Source organism: Helianthus annuus, chromosome 11 (assembly GCF_002127325.2).
Source record: "Helianthus annuus cultivar XRQ/B chromosome 11, HanXRQr2.0-SUNRISE, whole genome shotgun sequence".
In the NCBI taxonomy this organism is placed as follows: Eukaryota; Viridiplantae; Streptophyta; class Magnoliopsida; order Asterales; family Asteraceae; genus Helianthus; species Helianthus annuus.
The window spans coordinates 181,661,229-181,683,917 of record NC_035443.2 but is presented as its reverse complement, the minus strand read 5'-3'; the positions used below and the strand labels follow the sequence as shown (position 1 = coordinate 181,683,917).

Genomic DNA, 22,689 nt, shown 5'->3' with positions numbered 1-22,689 from the left:
CTAAAGGCAAAGAGAAAAATCGATAACATCGGCAATAAAGCTATGTATATATTTACATGTTATATACATCTAAACCTTCTAAGTTTTAAAAAAAAATAAACAGTTAAGTAATAAATTGATAAACAAGTATATTTTACTTACTTCATCGGGAAATTGGTTTTGATACAAATTGACAAAGTCAAACATATGTTGGAGAACCATGTAGCCGCATTCCCATCCACCCTTTTGTTGCTTACACTGTAATAAATTAACAAATTATTATTTAAAAGTAACGAAATTCAAACAATTTAGAAATAGCAAACACACATACATCGACCATTGTGTAGTTGAACTCGGATCCTAAGGCGGTAGGAATTAGGCTTGAAAGACGATAATTAGATCCAGCCGAAATATATATATACCTTCCCAGTTAGTAACTCCCATAACACAACCCCAAAACTGAAAACATCAGCCTTATGATCATAGGGTTTGTGTTCAATAACCTTCAAAAAAAAAGTAAGTTATTAAAATAAAATCAAAGACAAAAGACAAACACTGATTTAAAAAATGGAACTTCATAATACAATCAGTTTTGTTAAACGGTTGGTCGGCGGCAATTTGATCCAATTACTCTCTTGCATGTAAAATGGGTCAAACAGGCATACATGCCCGTATCATAATTTTAGTACAACTATTACTTTTTTCTGGATTTTTTATATAAAAGAGGTACCTTAGGAGCCATCCATCGATATGTCCCCGTTTCGGCTGTCATGACACCAGTCTAAGCCTTTACTCTCGCAACACCAAAATCAGCTACCTTAACAACCTGAAACCAAAGTGCCATGTAAGATTTTTATATAAAAGAGGTACCTTAGGGACAAGGTGAAAAATGGGCAAACCACAGGGACTCTCCGGACATTTTTCTCTCTAAAAGGAACATTTACTTGATTTACTTTAGTTTTTATAAAGTTTACGAGACTAATTAGAAGAGTAGTTAATAAGATTCATAAGACTAGTGATAACTAGATATACTTATATGATAATTAGAGGAAACATATGGATGTATGAGGGCATATATGTCTGAATGTATTCCTTTTATCAATCAATCAATCAATCGTTTTTTAAAATCAAAGTATTTCTAATCATTTATTCAAAGTTCATAAGTCTAATATAATTGGCTTGCAGAACACGGTTTCAGAAGTTGCCAAACAGTCTCCTTTTAACAAATTTTTGTTATTTTATTTTGATCGTAAAAATACATAAATCTTTGATTGCCTAAATCTACACATTTATTTATGTTTTGAATTTCGCTAATTAGTAGTCAATTTTAAATTACAAATATCTCACAATACAAGCCAAATTTAGAATTCCTCAAAACAAAAACTTAGATGTATTGTTTTTGTCCTTCAATAAGTGCTTTCGCTTGTCAATGAGGTGGTGGTGCAGGGCTGGCTCTGAGCTCAGCAAACCCGTGTCGACGCCCGAGGCTCAAAATTTCAAAGGGCCTGAAAAGTTTTTATAAGCTTGTATATATTTATTAAATTATATATTTAGTATATTTATCCGTTAATTATGCAAAAAAGTATTGGTGTTGTAGTCACAAAAACCATCCCAAAATAATGTAAAGGTCTTAAGGTCGAGTCTTTGGTCTATCCCTAAGTTTTTATTTTTTTAATTTATTTACCCTTAACCATAATTTTGGGCTCAATTCTTTTCGTCGCCCGAGGCCTAAATTTTTTCAAGAGTTTACGGGGACGGCTCTGTGGTGGTGAAGTGGTATGGGAGAGACTTGGTGTTCTAAGGAACCCAAGTTCGATTCCTACTCTCCCCATTATTTTCTGCAGCACCTGGTGATGATGGGAGACTAGGCGAGTAGGCGGAGATCGCTAGTTCGATCCTTGAACTGGGCGGGTTTTACCTCAACGCACTGTCGTGCCTTCGGACGAGTGTTCACGGGCTTTAGCCCTTGGTGAGGGTTTCCCTCGGTTCGGAGGCGAGGGTATCCCGATATCGTGAATTTCGCCAGTAGCTCATTTAAAGGATTCGTTTCCGTTAAAAAAAATAAGTGCTTTCGCTCTCCCTCAATAATGCATATAACAATATAAATATACACACTTCAACTCTATGGCAAACTACCAACAACCTCATATTAATAACACAAAATATTAAAAGACTATACATTTGATGATCGTGACCGATTAAGAACGAGTGTAGCCAAGGATCGTGTAAACTGTTTGCGCAACGGTTAGAATCAACAAAAGGAAAGCAGCCAACGCGGATATAAACGACCATGGTGTGTTAAAATACGTGTATCTAAGACTTGCCCATTGAACGTGCCTCCGGCTACGATAACGGCGGTTCACATTATCGAATAATCGAGCCAAGTAACTCACATCGATATCAAACGAAATGTCCTTTCCCATATTGTTGAAAAACGTTGCAACTTCGGCCTCGGTACCTAAATAGTTTTCGATAATGTTCCAATCGCATAATAGCCCCACGTCTTTAGATGTGTTGATCAAGCAATCTACCAATGTAACATAAGTTGTAAATATTTTTGGGCATCCACTATGACATTGTTCGTATGCAACCGCATTTAATAAAAACGCGCACATGAAATCGTCGATTGTTATAGGCGGCATATGGATTACACCGTGTTTGAAGTTAACCACGAGGAAGCTTTCGGCTTCACTTGGCTTTAACTTGATTCCGGATCGTTGGAGCTTTGAGATGTTGTGAATTATATGTGGTGGTGGGCGGTTGTCGGGTTTTGTTGAGTGTTCGAGATCGTGTGGAAGAAAACTTGACCGAAGAAGGTCGAGCAAGTGCTTGGGTTTGATGTTGGAGTGGTATTTCTCCAAAATGCTATCGGGTCTTTGTACGGCCTTATTGAAGAAGTCCAACGCTAGTTTTACCAGCGTTGGGCTATTTGGAGTTTTCGTTAACTCGAACAAACGCTCGATAACGAAAAATGGGATCTGATTCTCCAGACGAATCACATCCCGTAAGAAAAATGAAAAGACCCACGGCATGTTAAAAAGTGGGTCAGAGTCGCCAGCCTCCACCACTTCACCAATCTTTCTAAAAAGCTCAATTATAAAGCAACCATCGAGCACCAACATCTCGATGAACTCATCGGTATTGTAAGGGATGGTCGTGGAGTAACACTCTCGGGTCGTGAGCTCAAGCGGTTGCACGGCCCTCAGCAAGTCCTCCAGGACCATCCCTTTAACTTGTATTCGGTTTAGTAACTGGCGGAGGTACCGCCACTTGTGCTCCTCGATCATCTCGAGGTGTGGCTCACCGTGGTGGAATGGTCCGATGGAGACGATGGTGGGTTGGTATGATTTACCATTGACGTTGATTAACGTTTGTGGGACTTTGAAGATGGAGCAAGTGGCCCGGCCAGCCGCGACGCTAAGAAGTTTGGGTGTGTCGGAGAGTTTGTGTTGCATCGCCGTGAGTCGATCCCTCTTGACCTCCCAAATTGTGACACTATGTTCTTCTACACAACTTCGAGTATCGATATCCATGTTCCTATCTTTACAAGGAAAAAGTTTTGATTGGCTTTGGAATTTATATATATGAATGGTGTGGTGAGAATGTAGGGATAGAGGGTACCAACATGCTAACATGATCTAGTTTGGTAGCGTGTAACGAGATATTTAACGAACACCGTGTCATTTCTTGGCCACTCTTTTTTTTTTCTTTTTTTTATGTTTTTTATATTTATGTGTTGAAACATGAAACCTTTATATGTTTAGTTATTAATAATTTAATAAAAATACTACAAGATTAACGTGTATATTTTAGTAATTTTATAAACAAATGAATTGAAAACGTACAAGTATAGATACAATTACGTAATTATCTATTGAAAAGTAAACGAGACTAGAATTTATTTGACAAGTGTTTTTTTTATTATATTTATATGGTTATTAGATGTTTAGGTTCACCATTCACCAATTAAAATAAATGAAAAGAAAATGACAACTTTAAATGCTTTAAAGACTTCATATAGAGATGGAGCTTTCTTGTAGCAATGGAATGGATTTTAGATGAAAATTGATAATTTCAAGTTTCAACTTTACCTGCTTGTAATATTGTATCTCACATCTGAAAATATCTTATGAGTATGTAATATAGTGAATAGTTCAAATGAGAAGAAAATTTTTATAAGAAGAAAAAAAATTCAACCGATAAGAATGTTTTATTTTACTTCATTTAATATAATTATTTAATGTTATTATAAAGGTATATTGGTAAATCTACATAGGTCACTAAATTTTTAGTCTTCCTCTTTAATAGCTAACTATATTAAATAATTTGTAACTTATCTTCAAAATATATATTTTTTCAGAAAAATAAAATAATTTAAAGTGTATGATAAATTACGAGTTGTATAGAATAAATTACGAGTTGTGTAAGGTAAATTTCAACGTGTAATATTAATTTTAAAATATGTAGGATACAACTTTTGATGTGTGTAGGCAAAAAAAAATTAGTGTGGAGGATAATAGTATTTATGATTAATTAATTAGTCAAAAATGATAATAAATGAGATGAGTGAAAAAAAAACTATTTAATGTTTACAAAATTATCCTGTTTTTTTTTTTTTTTCCTTCTCAATTAAATTTTCTTCTCAAATGAACTTTCACCATGTGATATATATCAGATTGTTTGTTTGTTAAAAACAATATATCCGCTAGAATTTTCATATATGTTTTTTTTGTTAAATCAGATCATACAAGTGTAGTTTTGTCTATTTAGTCCTTTATTCCAAAATATCTTAATAAATAAACGAAAAGTATTTAAAAACTTGTGTATATATAGATAATCCACTAAAAGAAACTTCACGCTCTTTTTTCACCTCATTCTCTCCCTCTCCTACTTACCACCACCATCATCCACCTCCACCTGTCATCGTTGCAACCCACCCCACCACCATCCACCCTGCACCACCTATCACCGGACCGCTACCGCCCCTTAACATCTCATTTACCTACCCACCAAGCCACCACCACCATCGAACCCAACCCTTCACATCCAAGGGCGGACCCACATAGAGCAGGTCGGGGTCCCCGGACCCTTATGTTTTTTGAAAAATTAGTAGATTTGGTATATTAAATTTTATAAGTACCCCATAAATACAATTTGGTGGACACCATAGAAAGAAAAGGAAAGTTAGTGTAGTGGTAAATTGTAACATTCCTATTTTTATATAAGATTTATAGGTTTGGTTAAATTTATTAACCACTAGTAGCTAGTAACTAGTTTATTTTTAATATAAATATTCAACCCAAATAGTTTTAAACACTATTTTATATAGTTGGTTGAAATATTATTTAATTGGCCTGTATATAGGTGACCTTTCTAAACAAAGTAAAAGCATATAAAAACTTATATTATTAGACGGGTAAGTTGAATGTTAGAAATATAAAGTACCTAGACGGGCCTAGGGACCGTATAATAATTAAATTATAAAAATACATTGTATTTTGAACCTACTCTATTTTTAATGAAACTTGGTTCAAAATATAGACAAAAATATTCTTGTGCTAAAGGCATATTCGTTATTTTGTAAAACATCATATTTTATAAGTTATACACGTCAAAAGAATGAAGTAGTTAAATTTATAATAATATAATAAAAATCAAAACTTAAGAATTACATATGAAATAAAATAAAATATAAATAATAAAGTGCATCTCTAGATAGATGAGAATAAATAGGTGTCCTCAAATTCAACACTCATGAATTCATAAGTATGTACGTGGCTTTAAATGAAAAGACTTAGAAATTCCATTAAATTGAAATGGAAATTTTATATGAATATGTGTCTGAAACAACGAGAACGAAATATAATAATATTAAAATAGAAAAACTATATATATACATTCATAGGAAATGGAGCACGTGTACATCCAAAATGAAATCCAACAAAATCAGGATGTTACGTGTCCAAGGAAGAAATTCATGATCTATAAGCTATAATTAAATGGAAGTATAGTATAAATAGAAGTAAGTACTCTCCAAAACATTTCTCATCACTTTCCTTCCTTTAGTCTCTCGCTACTCTCTCTTAAAATATATATATTTTATTATTACACTATAATAATAATAAAGCCATGTCCTGTTTTAAGTGTTTTAACTCTCGATCACCGCTACCCTTTCCGATTGATCTGAGTCCCATAACGCAGGTCAGGGCTCTGCCCGACTAAGTTCGTTGGGATTCTATCTCGGGATTTCAGGATAAGGTTGAATTAGGGGTACTATACTTAACACGAGTACATTATATTAAAAGTTATACCCAAAATTTATACCAGGAAACTTTCTAGTTGAACCCTAAAAGTTACAAAGTGGGTTCATTCTCTTTTCTCACCATTTTATTCTCTTTTTGTGATTTACCCAAAACTATTATTTATTATTTTATTTTGTAAACAAATCTCATCAAAAGTCGTATCTATTATTTTATTTACCCAATAGGAAACTCTAGTTGAGACACCCAAGTAATTCTGCACAAACCCTAAAATTTTCATAACAATCAGAATCAGAATCAGGGCCCCTAAAAACTCAGGGGGATATTCCCTACTTGACGATTATCCTTATATCTCGCTGTCTAAATTGAAAATTATCGTTCCGTCGACTCAGCAGGCCTAAGTAGGTGACGAAGCAGGCCTAGCCTACTTTGGATTCCCACGCGACACGCGACAGATCCCGAGGATCCTGTCGCGACACGCGGGCGGTTCCAAATCAGGCTATAAATAGAGGGGCCTGGGACTTGATTTCTGGCATTCGTTCGACGTTCAAATTCGTTTCCTACGTTGAGTTATTATCCGTTTACTACATAACACACACTAGCACGAAGCGCTGCTACGATACAGGGTATTAACTCGATCGCTGCTACGATTCAATATCCGATCGACTGAAACTATCCGACAGGATGTTTAAGTGTTATCCTTTGTCATTAGTCGTGATTCCGATAGGATGTTTGAGTACCACCCGAACTCGGGGAATACTCTGTCATTCGTTGTGAATCCGATGGATGTTTAAGTGATTGCACTTTGTCATTCGTCGTGAGGGTTTTAATCTCGTGAATTTATCGTAAATGCTGTATTAGTTATTTACCTAGTTTCGGGTGCGTTATCGCTTAAATTAGGTTATCAGGCTTATCAGTAGACTAAACAATACCCCATACACTTACAATCAAAGTAGATGCTAATTCTCAGAAGAATCTGAATCATGAAGCTTGTTAATTCAATACTGCATGCTTATAATGTGAGTCATTCTCTTTTTATCAACTGTTTTACAATACTCCAAATTATTTTCTAAAAGTTATAAATACAGGGATTAAGTTTATGTAATCACCAAATTACAGCCGGTATGTGGGGTATTGTGCACATTACTATTTTGATCACTTTAAGTGATAGGAATCACTAATTGGGGCGACGGGACCCAATAGTGGTTTGACCACAGTCACAGATACGGTCGAGTGACAAATACCTATTCTTGATAATTGGTTGATAAAAACATTGTAATCTCCCTTAATACTGTAAATTATAACAACGTGTCTTTTTAGTTAAACTGAATGATTCACTCAGTATTTTCCGCTGACAAAACCTTTTTAAAACACGTTTCAGGAAATTACAGTAGACTGGAGTAAAAATTGGATCCGGCACTGAAAGACTTCAAGAAGTGGCTTATTTTATTAATTAAATCAAATTAAGAAATATTATTTTTATTAAAAGCTACCTTTGTAAAAATGGAATTTATTCCATCTATTTAAATAAAACCCGGTGTTTCGAAACTCTGATATTTTTTCCTAACTCACGGTCCTGATGAAAATTCTGCTGCAATGTTTTCAAAAATTAACCACCGGTACCACTGGGCTGCTCGCGGCTCCCGATTCCGTCCAGGATGGGGTCGGGGGTCGTGACAGTAAAAGGTGGTATCAGAGCCACTGCTTTAAGCCTATAAGTGTTGTGATAATAATACTTAAGCTTAAATAAAAGAGCTAGGAAATTGCTATTAACTGGTAGCACATCTGATAGCATTTATACTTGAACATAAGAAAAGATGCCTTAGTATAAGCTAAGCCACTTGTTTAAGCAATTAGATGTTGTAATAATACCTAAATTTAAACGAAGAGTTAGGAACTTAATATTATCTGATAGCACTCAGGATGATATTTAGACTTGAACTTAAGAATTTTGCCTTAATATAAGTTCCAAGATAAATTACTTATATAAGTATAATGTAATGAATATTGGTATGCCATAATGGTAATTAGAACAATGCAAGGTACGATAAATAAGCAATAACACTTAATTGCTATTTATTCTTGTTTATTGATATTACTTTGTCTTGAATAAAGATATGTTATGGAAATAAAAATTTTCTTGATTCTGGATAAAAGCCCTAATAAAAGAGGCACTTTTAAAATCTTGAAAAGATACTATTTATGGGAAATAGAAAATTTTCTCTGGCAAGACTGGGTATGGTGTAGCAGACTCTCCAGCTTGTCCGGATATACTGAGGTTACCTCTCCGGTGCGAACCGGATAAGACGGGGTAAATAATATGTCAAACCAATGACAAGATTTCCCTAAATAATATCATGACCAGATATCTGACTTGTTCTGGAAATATGAATCTGCTAAATACATTGACTTTATAGAGGGTATGTATATTACAGCATGTGGAATATATAATTATATAGATATGTATATCTATAAGAAATTCCAAAAGCCAAATAGGAATAAAGCACCAGCATATGTGTCTAGATTTCTTTATCAGGAATCTCTTGCATATATCTATAATTCCGATATCAAACATTATTTCGTTTGATCATCTATTTCGTAACTCATGCGACAAAATAATACTGGAAACCCATTAAGTTGGGACACCATAAAAAATATAAGAATTACCAATGCGTTACCATAAATTATTAACGCAAATAAAGAAGCAAGTAAAGTTGTGCTAGTGATGTGCAAATTATGGTCTAATAAAAAAAAACTAACCAAATCTAGACACCCTAGTTTTAAATTTATAAACTAAGACTCTCTAACTGCTAGACCACTGACAGGCAAGTGTACCTATCGTACGTAGTAAAGCCTAATGAAGTCCGAGTATCGAACCCACGAGACACTAGCGACGCTAACTAGACTCTGACTCACCTAATTACTTAACTGGTTTATTTGGTTTTAATTTGAGGTTTTAACTAATTAATTAATTAACTAATGTCCTAAATTAATCTAAGATAACTAAACTACCAAAACGCAGGCTGAAGGCTACTAAGGTGAAATCAAGGATGAGAAAGTACTACCCAGGTTTGGAATCCTATTCGTGACTATCGGTTTTCTCTCGGCAATGGTAACTATGATGGAACCAGGTTCTAATAATACGACACTCTACGAGTAAAGATAGGTTGAATCTCCTCCCGGTCTCATCGACTTCTCCTAAGGTCCTAAAGATCAAATAAAGCTCACTGGTATGGGTTGGATCACCTCCCGGTCTCTCCAACAATACTAAAGTACCCAAAGACTAGATCTCCTCTCGGTCTCACTAATCACAATACACCCTAGAGTGTACGGGGTAACCTAAAAACACTTGACAAGACTTAGGAAAACAAATAATACTAGGCCACTTAGACAGATCTCCTCCCGGACTCACTGCACCTAAATATCTAGCACCAAAGACAATCCTAACTATTTATCTCCTCCCGGTCTCAAGAATAGGTAGAACACTAAACTCCTCTAAATTATCAAACAATGTTCCTATGAAATTCTAGCTAGGAAAACCATAAACTAGTTACAAACACACAGTAGGTAACCTAACATGCATCTATACATGAAAGGCATTCACAAAGACACACGAGGAACGATTGAACGATAATAAATTGGAGTAAAGCACGCACACACATCTAATCAAATATAATTAGGTCTTTTACTTTAATATTAAACCATCAATTAAATTACCAAAACCGAGATATTACCGATTGACATGAATAATCATCACAAACCCGGGTAGATAAACTAATTAGCCAAGAATCATAGTCAAGAACAATAATAAACAAGGCTGAAATAACAAATAAGTCATGTTCATAAGTCTAAAAACACAAAGTAATTAAAACTGAACACTAACTATTTGTGAACCCGACCCGATTTTTGATCGTGGCTTGAACCCTCGAACCAATCACTTTTTTTCTCCTCTTTGATCGACGTCAACTCCAACAATGGCAGCCTCCTTTTCTCCTCTAATTTGCGTCTATGAATTTGAGCCCCCCTTCGAAGTATATCTTTTGCCGTCCACTCTCCCTCATTTGTCCAAGTAATATTTTTATATTTATATTGTGGACTAGGGATCATGAGGGTTAAATATATTCATCAATGTTTAATTAATGATTCACATGGCCCAAAGTCAAAATTCACGTAACATATTGGGCTGAAGATGTTTCATGGCTCATTAGGATTTCTTTCAAATTGTCGCCTGATGATGATGGATCTCTTTTAATAATATGCCTATCCTTGGCTTCAAATAACTATTCTTTCTTTTGATCTCTGTGTCACCCCCCCATATATTGAGAGTAGCCTTTTTTTTTTTCCGTGTGTGATGTGTATTTTAGTAGCCCAAACTTTATGTGGCAACTTTAATTCAGTCACTGGCGTCCCACTCTGCCCAATTGGCTGGTTATTTACTTAGTACTCTTTTTCGCTTCATTTGCATCAGGACCTGACCCAACACAAAATAATATAATATAATGCTAAAAACTATAAAAACAAATAAAAACTATACAAATATTATACAATTTACACGGGGAAAATATGTATATTTTACCACACATCAAATATCCCCACACTTAACTTTTTGCTTGTCCCTAAGCAAAATCCCAAGCAACATGTCCAACTTAAACACTTAACAATAACGCAAGTCTCGAACAAGTTATAACGCGAACTACGAAATCATCAAACGCAGCGGTTTCGCAAGACTTACAACGTTCAAAAGGTTGACGAATCATAATATTTAAATAAAAACGGGCTTACCTAATCAAGTTTTTCTCACCTTCAAGCAATCAATTATGCACTGCCAACACCCCTCACAATTTCACTCATCTCTCGGCTAATATATATGTAATTTTGAGTGAACTCTCAAAACCAAACTATGAAACATACTGTCATAAGTTTGTACGCCAATCAGATCTCCACCTAACTGTTAGAATTCAACACGGATCAAGAGGGCTTTAATGGGTAGGTAAGGGCTAAAGGTAGGTTTTTTTTTTTTTTTTTTTTTTTTTTTTGAAATAAGTGGCTAAACACATAATCACACGATAAACCGGATAAGCACGAAACAAATACTAACATATTGGTCATTTTGACCTACAACTTTATTCTATTTTTTTTTCATCTTTTTCTTTTTCCTCTTTTTTCATATTTTTTTTTCTTTTTTTTTTCATTTTCGAGATAAAGATAATAATACACAATACGATCCGGTTATCACATCACAAACGGCTAACAAACGAATGGCTAGGCTCAAAGTGGTGTATCTAAGGGTAGTGGTGAAGCAGGTCAAACACAAAGGCTACATAAACAAGGTGATCCTAATGCCTCTATCATATCCATGCCAAATCCTAACCGAAGGTCTCAAACTGTATCAAAACGCACAAGTTCTAAAGTAATGCAACAAAGTCGGTAAACACACATGAAACGAAAATAGTGATCATATATATATGAAACATATAAAGGCTCAAATCTCACTATCATGTGGTAAATAAGGGCTACCGATATTGACAATGCACAACCAATTAACTCTCCGGCTCCATCCACTATCCTAGGCATCCCAAAACCTTTTACTCCCAAAAACCGATTCAGTCAACCTACTATCCCGCAACTTAAAGAAACATGCGCTCTCGACTCGTAAATTCGACAATTAAACCTACTATCCACGCTTTTGACCGACGTTTTGAAAAGGTTTTTGTTTTCTATGCGCTAAAGGATCGGGACTCGCAACAATCTCACTTTTTTTCGATTTTTTCATTTTATTTTTTTTTTGATTTTTTTTTTACTCAAATCTAGCTAAAAAGACGTGGTCTCCCATCCCCACACTTAAAATTTACATTGTCCTCAATGTAGGATGAAAGACCACCAAAAAAAAATACGAAATAAAATCCTAATATAATATACAAAAATACAACGAATCGGAAAGGACTTAGCTGGTTAGGATAAAAATCAGTGCCAGTTGCGCGCGTCTTCAATCTGAACTCGTACACGATCGTATAGCATTTCCTTCGCGATCGTATCTACAACCAATATACCAGGGCTGCCCTTTACAATATAGTATAAGCTCGAAAATGGAGATTGAGTACGGGCGGTGACGGGTGGTCCGTAGGACAACCCTTAAAAGGCTTTAACTTAACGCACATTCTACATTTTATCCGGTTATTTGCGTGAATTAGGTAATCACAAGTTAATGGTGGTGCAGGTGTTAAAGTGTACAAGATGCAGCTTTTAGAGGGCTTGAAGGATGTTAGAGGCTGGCGTGATCAAAATGTGTGAAAACAAAGGAAAATGAAGAAATCGGAAGCAAAAGATCACTCAGAGCCGTAAGCTACGCCACCAGGCCGTAGCTTACGGCCCCTATAACCTACAAGAAATGTCCGCCGTAAGACAGGAGCAAAGCGGCGTAAAGGTTCAATGCTCACCGAAAGCTACGGCCTCCTGCCGTACCTTACGGTGTTGATGGAGGGTGAATGGTTCGCTGGGTGGCGTAAGCTACGGCAGGCGCCGTAGCTTACGGCGCCGATTGTTCTAAATGGGTAACTCCTGCATTAAATGGCCGTTTTATGGAGCTTTAAGGGTCCTCATCATGGGTCTTCGGTTACACCTGAATGGAACACGACTTGGGAGCATAAATTAGAGTCTTGAAGGCTTGGAAAAACATCTTTTTTTGCATAATCTTTTCACTAGAATCATTGGGAAACAATCTTTGCATTATATTCTTGTCTTTGTTGGTGGAACTTGTGAACTTTGGTTTTATTTCTATTTTGTCATGATGTGTGTTAAAGCCATGAGTGGCTAGGTACTTTAATGACTATCTTGTGGTGAAGGTTTGTTTAGACTTTTGTGTTCTTATTTGCATTTCTAGAATATCAATCTCTTTTCATTTAAATTGATTGTTATGGTGTGTAATCGATTGTTAGTAACAGGTTGATTCTTATTTTAAACTAATTAGAAACCATACGTTCTTGGTGCCGTTGGCAATCGGGATATCATGGGTATAGTTAGGTTTGGGTAAGGGTTGATTGATCATCGGGTGATAACCTCACGTTCTTGGAATCTGAGTACTTCGTCCCCTTTCATCACTGCAATTGTTTATGCATGAACTATGTCTATGTAGTTCTTTCTAGTTAAATGATTAACACAAAAGTTGAAGCAAACCGGATACACAAGATAGTTGTTTATTTCTCAATTGTTTACAACTTCAAGTTTCATTTCGCAAATTAGTTAATTAATTTTAGTTTTTAAAACCAATCAAATCAAAACAACTCGTGAATTTTATTTTTCTTGCAATTAGTTTAATTTTAGTTAACTTAGACAACTTTCAAATAACACATTTTCCACAAACTCCCTGTGTTCGATACCCGCTTACCACTATTTACATAGTTGTTTTTGGGATTAAATTTGCGTGACCACGACATCACGTCAAATTTTGGCGCCGTTGCCGGGGAGTAGTGCGCAACGTGTGTTATTTTTGTTTTTGCTTTAAGTTTGTTATTTTCTGGTTTACGCGAGGTGTGTTAGTGTGCAGGTATTTACAGGTGCATGCGTACTAGGAGCTCTCACAAGCTATCACCATTGGCGTTTGATCCGGAAATCGAGCGAACTTTGCGAGCAAACAGAATTTTGCTAAGGGAAAATACAATCAATAGTTCACCAACAACACCAGTTACACCAATTCGATACATGGATCCACCACCACCACTACCCACTACGGGTGAATTTACCTCATCATTCATACCAACATCCACTCAACCTTCACCTAACACTACCATTCCACCAAATACTACCGAACCCACCATACCTCAACATGTCACACCAACCAACACCACACAGCCCATTACTACCCAAGAAGAGCCAACCGTCACCTTTAACCCTTCCACTACTATACCACCATTATCCCATTTTTTCCCGGGTGCGGGTCCATCATATTCGAGCCATACTATGGCACCAATTTCGTCTATTGTCCATGCTACACCGTATCGACCACCAAATCAATCGGGTTTCCAATACTCGACTATTCCATTTGGGCAATCATCGGGGATTCAAGGAGATGGGTATGATGAAGGTTATGAGGAATTTGAAGGTTTTGATGAAGAAGGATACGGTTATGGGGGTGATGGAGAGCAAGGGGAGTACGGTTATACGCAAGGCCAAGTACAAGTGATTCCAAATGTTGGTGGGGTTCAACAACAACTCATACCTCAACATATTAGGCCAAGGCCACAAGGGCCGCAAATGCAACGCCCGGTTCCTTTGCAACAAGTTCGACCACAACAGGTGCAACCGCAAATTCAAAGGCCAATTCAACAACCAATCGTACCACAAGGGCCCATGCAAAGGCCAATGGGTCAAGTTCGTCCAAGAGGTCGATTTGGTGTGCCAAGGAGGCATCTTAGGGAAAATGCAAGGGGAATTGAAGCACATTTTAGACCGGTGATAACGCACAATCCTTCACCGGTGGTTATTCCTCACAACAACCAAGGGAGAACTTTTGAAGTAAGAACCAATTCGTTACATAGTTTGCCGAAATATAAGGGGCTAGCAACGGAGTAAGTATCCTACCGGGGGGGTTATATGACCAATTCGATTTTGGTCCATTGAAGCGGGTTGAGACAACGGTTGTATTAGCCGACTTGTCTCATAAACTTCCCCGGGGTATCGTACGGGATGTTATAGTTAAAGTTGATGAATTCTATTATCCCGTTGATTTCCTTGTGCTAGATTACTCATCCGCGGATCCAATTCAACAACAAAATGTTATTTTGGGTCGGCCATTTTTGAACACCGCACATGCTATTATTGATTGTCGTTATGGCACAGTTGACATGACATTCGGTAATAGAAAAATGAGGTTGAATGTTTTTACTAACGGTACTAATGTGTATGGTGATGAGTGTTTCTTGGCAGATTTTATAGATGGCTATGACCCGAAGGTGTTCGAAGAAGAAATTTTGGGTTCTTGTGTTTGTGATATGTCTTTGCAGGTTCATACATGCGAGTTAGAGGTTGAAGAGAAGGAGCAAGAAGCTCTCGCGGTGAAGGAAGGAAGTCCACCATGGACTTACCAAACGGATACATTACCGGTGGAAATCGATTCGGGCACCAAGCCTTCTTTGGAAAGTCCACCAAGTGTAGAGTTGAAGGAGCTACCAAAGCACCTAAAGTACGCATTCTTGGGGGAGAATGATACCTTACCGGTAATCATTGCTTCCAACTTGGAGGTAGCTCAAGAGGAAGAATTGATGCGGGTGTTGAAGGCTCATAAGGCGGCGATTGGGTGGACGATAGCCGATTTAAAGGGTATTAGTCCATCCATTGTGATGCACAAGATTATTACAAGCGAGGATGCAAAGCCGACCCGTGAAACACAAAGAAGGTTAAATCCGAATTTGAGAGAGGTGGTGAAGAAAGAAGTCATCAAGTGGTTGGATGCGGGGATCATTTACCCCATTTCGGATAGTGCATGGGTAAGTCCGACACAGGTAGTGCCTAAAAAATCCGGCATCCAAGTAGTGAAAGATGAACAAGGTGAGCAAATCGCCACCCGCCCGGTAACCGGGTGGCGAGTGTGTATTGATTATCGCAAATTAAACGCGGCTACCTCAAAAGACCATTTCCCGTTACCCTTCATTGACCAAATAATTGAAAAACTTTCCGGTCAAAAATATTATTGCTTTTTGGATGGGTATTCGGGATATAACCAAATTGCTATTCACCCGGACGACCAACACAAAACCACGTTTACATGTCCATATGGTACATTTGCTTTTCGGCGAATGCCATTTGGATTATGTAACGCCCCCGCCACGTTCCAAAGATGTATGATGAGTATATTTTCGGACATGGTCGGGGAGTCTCTTGAAGTGTTTATGGACGATTTTTCCATTTTTGGTCCAAGTTTTGACTCTTGTCTTAATGAATTAGAAAAAGTTTTAAAAAGGTGTGTTGAGACAAACTTGGTACTAAGTTGGGAAAAGAGCCATTTTATGGTTCAAGAGGGTATTGTTTTGGGGCATGTCATTTCGGACCGGGGGATGGAGGTAGACAAAGCAAAGATTCGGGTAATTTCATCTTTACCCCCACCAAAGAATGTAAAGGGGGTGAGATCTTTTTTGGGACATGCGGGGTTTTACCGAAGGTTTATTAAAGGCTTTAGTGTGATCACAAAACCTTTATGTAACTTATTATTAAAAGATGTTCCCTTTGATTTTACTGATGAATGTTTGCAAGCGTTTCATGTGTTGAAGGAACAGTTGGTGAAGGCTCCCATTTTGCAACCACCGGATTGGTCAAAGCCGTTCGAGATTATGTGTGATGCTAGTGATACAACTATTGGAGCGGTTTTGGGGCAAAGGGTAGATAAAAAGCCGGTGGTGATATACTATGCAAGCAAAACATTGTCCGAGGCGCAACTTAACTACACCACAACCGAGAAAGAATTATTAGCGGTGGTGTATGCCTTGGACAAGTTTAGATCTTACATTTGGGGGAGCAAGGTGATAGTGTATTCGGATCATAGCGCGGTCCGATATTTGATGGAAAAGAAGGATGCAAAGCCCCGGTTGATTCGTTGGGTGCTTTTACTATAAGAATTCGATCTTGAGATTCGGGACAAAAAGGGATGTGAAAATGTTGTTGCGGATCATTTGTCCCGAATCCCGTTGGAAGGTGTTGATGACCCAAGTGAAATCAATGAACGGTTTCCCGATGAGCACTTGTTGGCCGTCTCTACTTATGTTGCACCTTGGTATGCCCATTACGTTAATTATTTGGCTAAGGGTGCAATGCCAAATCATTGGACTAGGAAGAGACGACAACAATTTCTTAGTCAAGTGAAGCAATACATATGGGACGAACCCGACTTGTTCAAAATCGGAGCCGATCAAGTGATACGAAGATGTGTTCCCGAAACGGAAGTTCTAGAGATTTTGATTCATGCTCATTCATCGGCGTGTGGTGGGCATTTTAGTGGGAACAAGACGGGTTATCGGGTGTTATCTAGTGGGTTTTATTGGCCCACGATTTTCAAGGATTCTTGTGAGTATGCTCGGAATTGCATCAATTGTCAAAGAATGGGAAGTATTTCGAAACGTGATGAAATGCCGTTAAACCCGATTTTGGTAGTAGAAGTATTTGATGTTTGGGGAATTGACTTCATGGGTCCTTTCCCAAACTCAAATGGGTTCTTATACATTTTGGTGGCGGTCGATTACGTGTCGAAATGGATTGAAGCTATTGCCACAAGGACCAATGATCACTCCGTTGTATGTAAGTTTGTGCAATCTAATATTTTTGCTCGTTTTGGTGTGCCTAGGGTGATAATAAGTGATGGCGGGTCGCATTTCAAGAATTTCAATTTTGGGAAGTTACTCAAGAGATACAATGTGAACCACCGCGTTGCTACACCATACCACCCGCAAACGAGTGGTCAAGTCGAAGTTTCTAACCGGCAAATTAAAGAGATTTTAATGAAGACGGTGAGAACGGATCGGAAGGATTGGTCAAGCAAGCTTGACGATGCGTTGTGGGCCTATCGAACGGCTTACAAAACTCCACTTGATACCACTCCTTATCGGATGGTTTATGGGAAAGGATGTCACTTGCCTATGGAGTTGGCACACCGGGCGTATTGGGCAATTAAAACAGTGAACGCAAACTATGATGAAGCGGGTCGGGCGAGAAAGCTTCAATTAAATGAAATAGAGGAAATAAGAGATCAAGCCTATGAATGTGCATCCGCGTACAAAGACAAACTTAAAAAAGTTCATGATGCGAAGATAAAGAAAAAGAACTTTGAAGTGGGTCAGAAAGTGTGGTTGTATAATTCAAGGTTGAAATTGTTTGCGGGGAAACTGAAAAGCAAGTGGATGGGTCCTTACGTTGTCCGAAGAGTGGGAAGGTTCGGAGATGTTGATATTCAAGACGAACGAACAAACAAGCAACAAACGGTTAACGGGCATCGCCTCAAACCGTACTTGGAAGGGAATGATATCAACAACCTTGAGCTAGATAAAGTGGGTTACATTTTACGCCCAGTGGATGATGAGGAAACGTGAAAGAGGCCCAGGTTTGGTATTTGTAAATATTAGGATAGTTTATTTTATTTCAAATAAGTCTCGTTCAAACCGGTGTTCGAAACAAGTGTGGGGAAATTTTCACGAATTTCCCGAACATAGTGTTGAGGACAACACGGGTTTTTAACGGGGGGTAGGGTAAAATTTATGTTTTTCTTAAAAATTATAAAAACTCATAAAAAAAAAAAAAAAAAATTTTTGCAAGCTTGCGTTGGCCCCCCTATGCCCAGTACCCGCCGTAAGCTACGGTGGGGGGGCGTAGCTTACGGCGGCCATTCAATAATTAGAGCCATACGCCAAGTGTCCCCTGTCTTACGGCGAAACATATTTACCCAGATGTCACCGTAAGCTACGGCACAGAGCCGTAGCTTACGGCGCCGAGCAGTTTTGTGGGTCTTGTTTGTCGTCGTTTATGTATATAAAAAAAAAAAAAAAAAATTCCGAAAATTTATTAATAATAATAATAAAACAATTATCTAATAGAAAACCCCAACCATACACTTCTCCCATTAATCCCCAACCACATCTTCTTTCCTTCTCCTACTTCTCTCTATCAAGAACCCTAACTCCATAACCACAAACCTTTACATTTTCATAACTTTCTCAAAACAAGTCCGATTTCGGTGATTCTTGGGTCTATTTTGGGTGGAATTTCACAAGGAATTCAGATTTAGTATTGAATATTGAAGATTCCTTAGTTTTCTGGGTCGAATTTCAAACCCTAGGTGCCGAAAATTTGGGTCTTTTTGTGGGTTTTTGTGTGAACTTCAAGCTTTAGTGATTCTCATCTTCTACAACACCAAGGTATGCAATTTTTGTTCATTCTTTGAAGTACATTGAGGTTTGTAAGTTTTCATCATGTTTTTACTTACACACTTGCTTGTATGAGATAGATGATAGAACTTTGTGAACCATTGATTGTTGTTGGTATAAATGTGTTGATGTTTTATGAAACTTTGTTGGAAAAATTCTGATTTTGGGGACATCATGCCAAAATTTTGTTTGAAAAAATAAAAATTTTTGGGTTTTTGCACATTTATACCTATAACATGAAGCAAGTGTGGGGATGTTGGGATAAAGATAACTAACTTGAATTGTTTGTTTGGTTGTGAATGTGTGTAGGTATGGCATCTAGGAAAGGAAAGGGAATTGCAAGTTCTTCCCAAGGGGATGCGGCACAACAGAAAAGGAGGAAATTGGCTCGGATTGGTGACCCGGATTCGGAGGAGGATGCACCGCCAAGGGGGCCAAAGCCGGATTGGACAACCGGTTCATTGTTAGACCAACCCGCGGAATGGAGAGAGGAACTTTTTCACGATCAAATGAACAAGTTAAAACAAAGGGGAGAAGCATTTATTTGTGAAAAAGAAATCCGGGAGGCGGATTTTGCCCCGTTTGGGATCATCGCCAAGTTTAATGCGTTGGGTTGGGGAGCGGCCACAAAATGCTATGATGGTGAGACGAAGAAAATGTATGACAAGCAAATTCAAGAGTGGGTGGCATCACTCGAATGTCCCCCATTCAAGGCTCTGAACAAGATGCGATTAGTTGGGAAGTGTAATGGTGTAAAAGTGGAAATGTCATATGATTCTTTGCGCCGGGTGGCAAAGTTTGATGATGGGCCGGCCAATGAATATATCTACCCGAGTCTTAGGGATCTTTATCATGAGCCCGCGAAACATGAACAATGGCAAGCCATGCTTGATTACCTCTTTCTTCCGGGCACAACACATGGGAAATTATATAGAAGAAATTTAAGGATGGAAGCAAAGTTGTTATTGACGTTGTGCATGTACAATGTCATGCCTAGGCGGGGTGACAAGATGGAGGTGCGGTTTCAAGAAGTACCAGTTTTGTATATGTTGATGAATGGGTCACCAAAGGTTCCTTTCCGATTTTTGGTACTAAACAACATCTGGTTGAGCAAGATTAGCGGGGAAAGGAAGATTATACCCCATTGCCGGTTGATTACGGCATTACTCAAGAAGTATGGGGCAATCAAAGGAGATGAAAGAGGTTCTTACAAGAGGTTTAGACCATTCGACCTTAAGAATCTTGGGTCGGATTGGACGTACACCGAATCGGATAGGTTTCATAAGTTGAAAACGGATGGTAGAAGGTGGAGAGCGTTAAAAGTAGACGCGAGACCGTTACGACCGGGGGAGGAAGAGGAGCCCGAGTCAACGGATGATGAAGTGAGCGGGGATGATGATTACCGCGAAGACACATTCACGGTAGATGCTCAAGTTAGAGGTGTTGGTCAAGCGGGGGTTCAAGGAGCCGGCGTACAATCTGGCTATGTGGGAAGTGCATTTGACTATGCACAACAAGCTTACGACCCGTATTGGGCCCACTCGGGGGATATGGGTCAAATCATTCAACAAAGGCGGCCACCCACATTCGGCAATTGGAGTGAACCAAACCAAGTGTTATTTGATCATCAAACTTTTTTGGGTGCTAGTGCGGAAAGGGCTATCAAAAGAAGCTATGATAGGAATGAGCAATTGAACCGCGCTCATAGATATGCCCATGAAGAAGAGATGAATAACCGTTACTTGGATGATCGACAAAGGAGCATGCACGATCAATGGCATGCGGGGCAACCGGTTGTGGGAGATCCACCCGTTGTGGACTACACCACACTTCCACCATATGATGGTAGTGTGTCATACCCCACCCCACCATTGCACCACTCTCAATGGGTGGATCCGCATGCTATGAGTTACCAACAAGCAAATCCAAGTAGTGATCAAGGAAGTAGTAGTGGCGGTGGAGCATTTGGTTTTGGTGAATGGACGGATGTGATGACATCCATCTTTGGGCCTCCACAGCCGAAGTATTACTAGCCAGGTCGTATTTCGTTCCTTTGTACATTTTTGTATATATGTTTATGTGTTTATGTTTATGTTGCGGTTGGGAGGTTGGGTGGTGTTTGTGTTAATATGTTTGTGGGTTGTGAGCGTTGGTGGTGTCAATAAAAAAAAAAAAAAAAAAAGGGTTTGAGAATATAAGCAATTGGGGATGTTTTTGTTGAAAGCGATCTTTCCCTCAAAACCATACATTGGGACAATGTATCCCAAGTGTGGGGATGGGGGAAATTTTTGAGAAATTCAAAAATTTTGCAAATCCAAGCATTTGAAAACTTGATATTGTTCCATTTGACACACCGACACCCATTTCAAATCTTTTCTTGGTGAGAATTGAGCCACGCATGATTGTTAGTGATATTTTCTTGTTTGAGTAGCGTTGTGTGTTGTGTGTTAATAGAACTTGTGTGTGAATACTTGTTAAATCCTAGAGTCAACATGCTTTTGAAGATGATAGGGGACTTCTAGGATGCCTCGTCTAGATGAGTGCGAGTGTGGGATTTGGGGGGTTGGACCTCATTAATTATATATATGAGCATGGTTGCGAGAGGGGCGGGGGTTTGGACATTTAGTTGCCCATTTTGTGCCTAAAAGCCTATCATTTGTTACCCCCTAGTTAGTTACCTAAAAATTTACCCGATTTGACCCGGTCTTATAATATTAGTGGTTGTTTAGTAGTTTGTGATTTAGTTGTGTTCTAAAAAAAAAAAAAAAAAAAAAAAAAAAGAGAAAAAGCAATGAAAATATGAAAAAAGGTGATGCTTAGTTGTCTTGTATATAGTAGTTAAGTTTGATAGTTGTTCGTTTATTTCATTGTGTAATAAAAGACCGGGTTAAATCCTTCGCTACTACATATATATTCCTTTTCCTACCCTTGCACCTAGCCCCATTACAACCCGTAAGTTTCCTTGATTCAAAAGCATGCTAGACATTGGTTAGGAGGCAACTTGATTTTCATACAAGCTTATTGTCGCACACACACATATACGCATTGAGTGGTTTAGCATAAGTTGCTAATTTTTCTTGTCACCGAGAGTTTGAGAGGGGTGTGTCTTGTGGATTGATAAAAAGCTAGTAAAAGGATGGCACTTTGGTTTGGTTTGCATGATTGGTCGCTTATGGTTAAAAACAGTTTTTGAAGTGGTTGCTTGGGACAAGCAACGGGTAAGTGTGGGGATGTGACGGGTGGTCCGTAGGACAACCCTTAAAAGGCTTTAACTTAACGCACATTCTACATTTTATCCGGTTATTTGCGTGAATTAGGTAATCACAAGTTAATGGTGGTGCAGGTGTTAAAGTGTACAAGATGCAGCTTTTAGAGGGCTTGAAGGATGTTAGAGGCTGGCGTGATCAAAATGTGTGAAAACAAAGGAAAATGAAGAAATCGGAAGCAAAAGATCACTCAGAGCCGTAAGCTACGCCACCAGGCCGTAGCTTACGGCCCCTATAACCTACAAGAAATGTCCGCCGTAAGACAGGAGCAAAGCGGCGTAA

At 38.2% G+C, this 22,689-nt stretch overlaps 2 protein-coding genes and 1 long non-coding RNA gene across 3 annotated transcripts; 1 reads left to right on the top strand and 2 right to left on the bottom strand.

Annotated features, from left to right (window-relative positions):
- Positions 1 to 101: 101 nt before the first annotated feature.
- LOC110887438 lies at positions 102 to 1,076 on the bottom strand. Its single transcript, XR_002563306.2, has 3 exons — positions 710 to 1,076; positions 311 to 482; positions 102 to 237 (listed from the first exon to the last, which is right to left on the bottom strand). It is a non-coding gene; the product is annotated as an uncharacterized LOC110887438 (long non-coding RNA).
- Positions 1,077 to 2,023: 947 nt separating this feature from the next.
- On the bottom strand, positions 2,024 to 3,622 carry LOC110891357 (UPF0481 protein At3g47200). The gene has a single exon (XM_022139054.2). It carries the CDS (start codon positions 3,612 to 3,614, stop codon positions 2,178 to 2,180), a length of 1,437 nt encoding a protein of 478 aa, XP_021994746.1. The 5' UTR covers positions 3,615 to 3,622; the 3' UTR covers positions 2,024 to 2,177.
- A 15,272-nt stretch (positions 3,623 to 18,894) lies between these two features.
- On the top strand, positions 18,895 to 21,438 carry LOC110891356. Its single transcript, XM_022139053.2, has 2 exons — positions 18,895 to 19,132; positions 19,451 to 21,438. The coding sequence occupies exon 2, from the start codon at positions 19,453 to 19,455 to the stop codon at positions 21,172 to 21,174; it is 1,722 nt and encodes a 573-aa protein (XP_021994745.1). The 5' UTR covers positions 18,895 to 19,132; positions 19,451 to 19,452; the 3' UTR covers positions 21,175 to 21,438.
- The last annotated feature ends 1,251 nt before the right edge of the window (positions 21,439 to 22,689 follow it).

What these genes read in the sequence shown, in the direction of transcription:
- LOC110891357 (XM_022139054.2), bottom strand. Translation starts at nt 3,614, where the DNA reads ATGTTAGCATGTTGGTACCCTCTATCCCTACATTCTCACCACACCATT.
- LOC110891356 (XM_022139053.2), top strand. Translation starts at nt 19,453, where the DNA reads ATGGCATCTAGGAAAGGAAAGGGAATTGCAAGTTCTTCCCAAGGGGAT.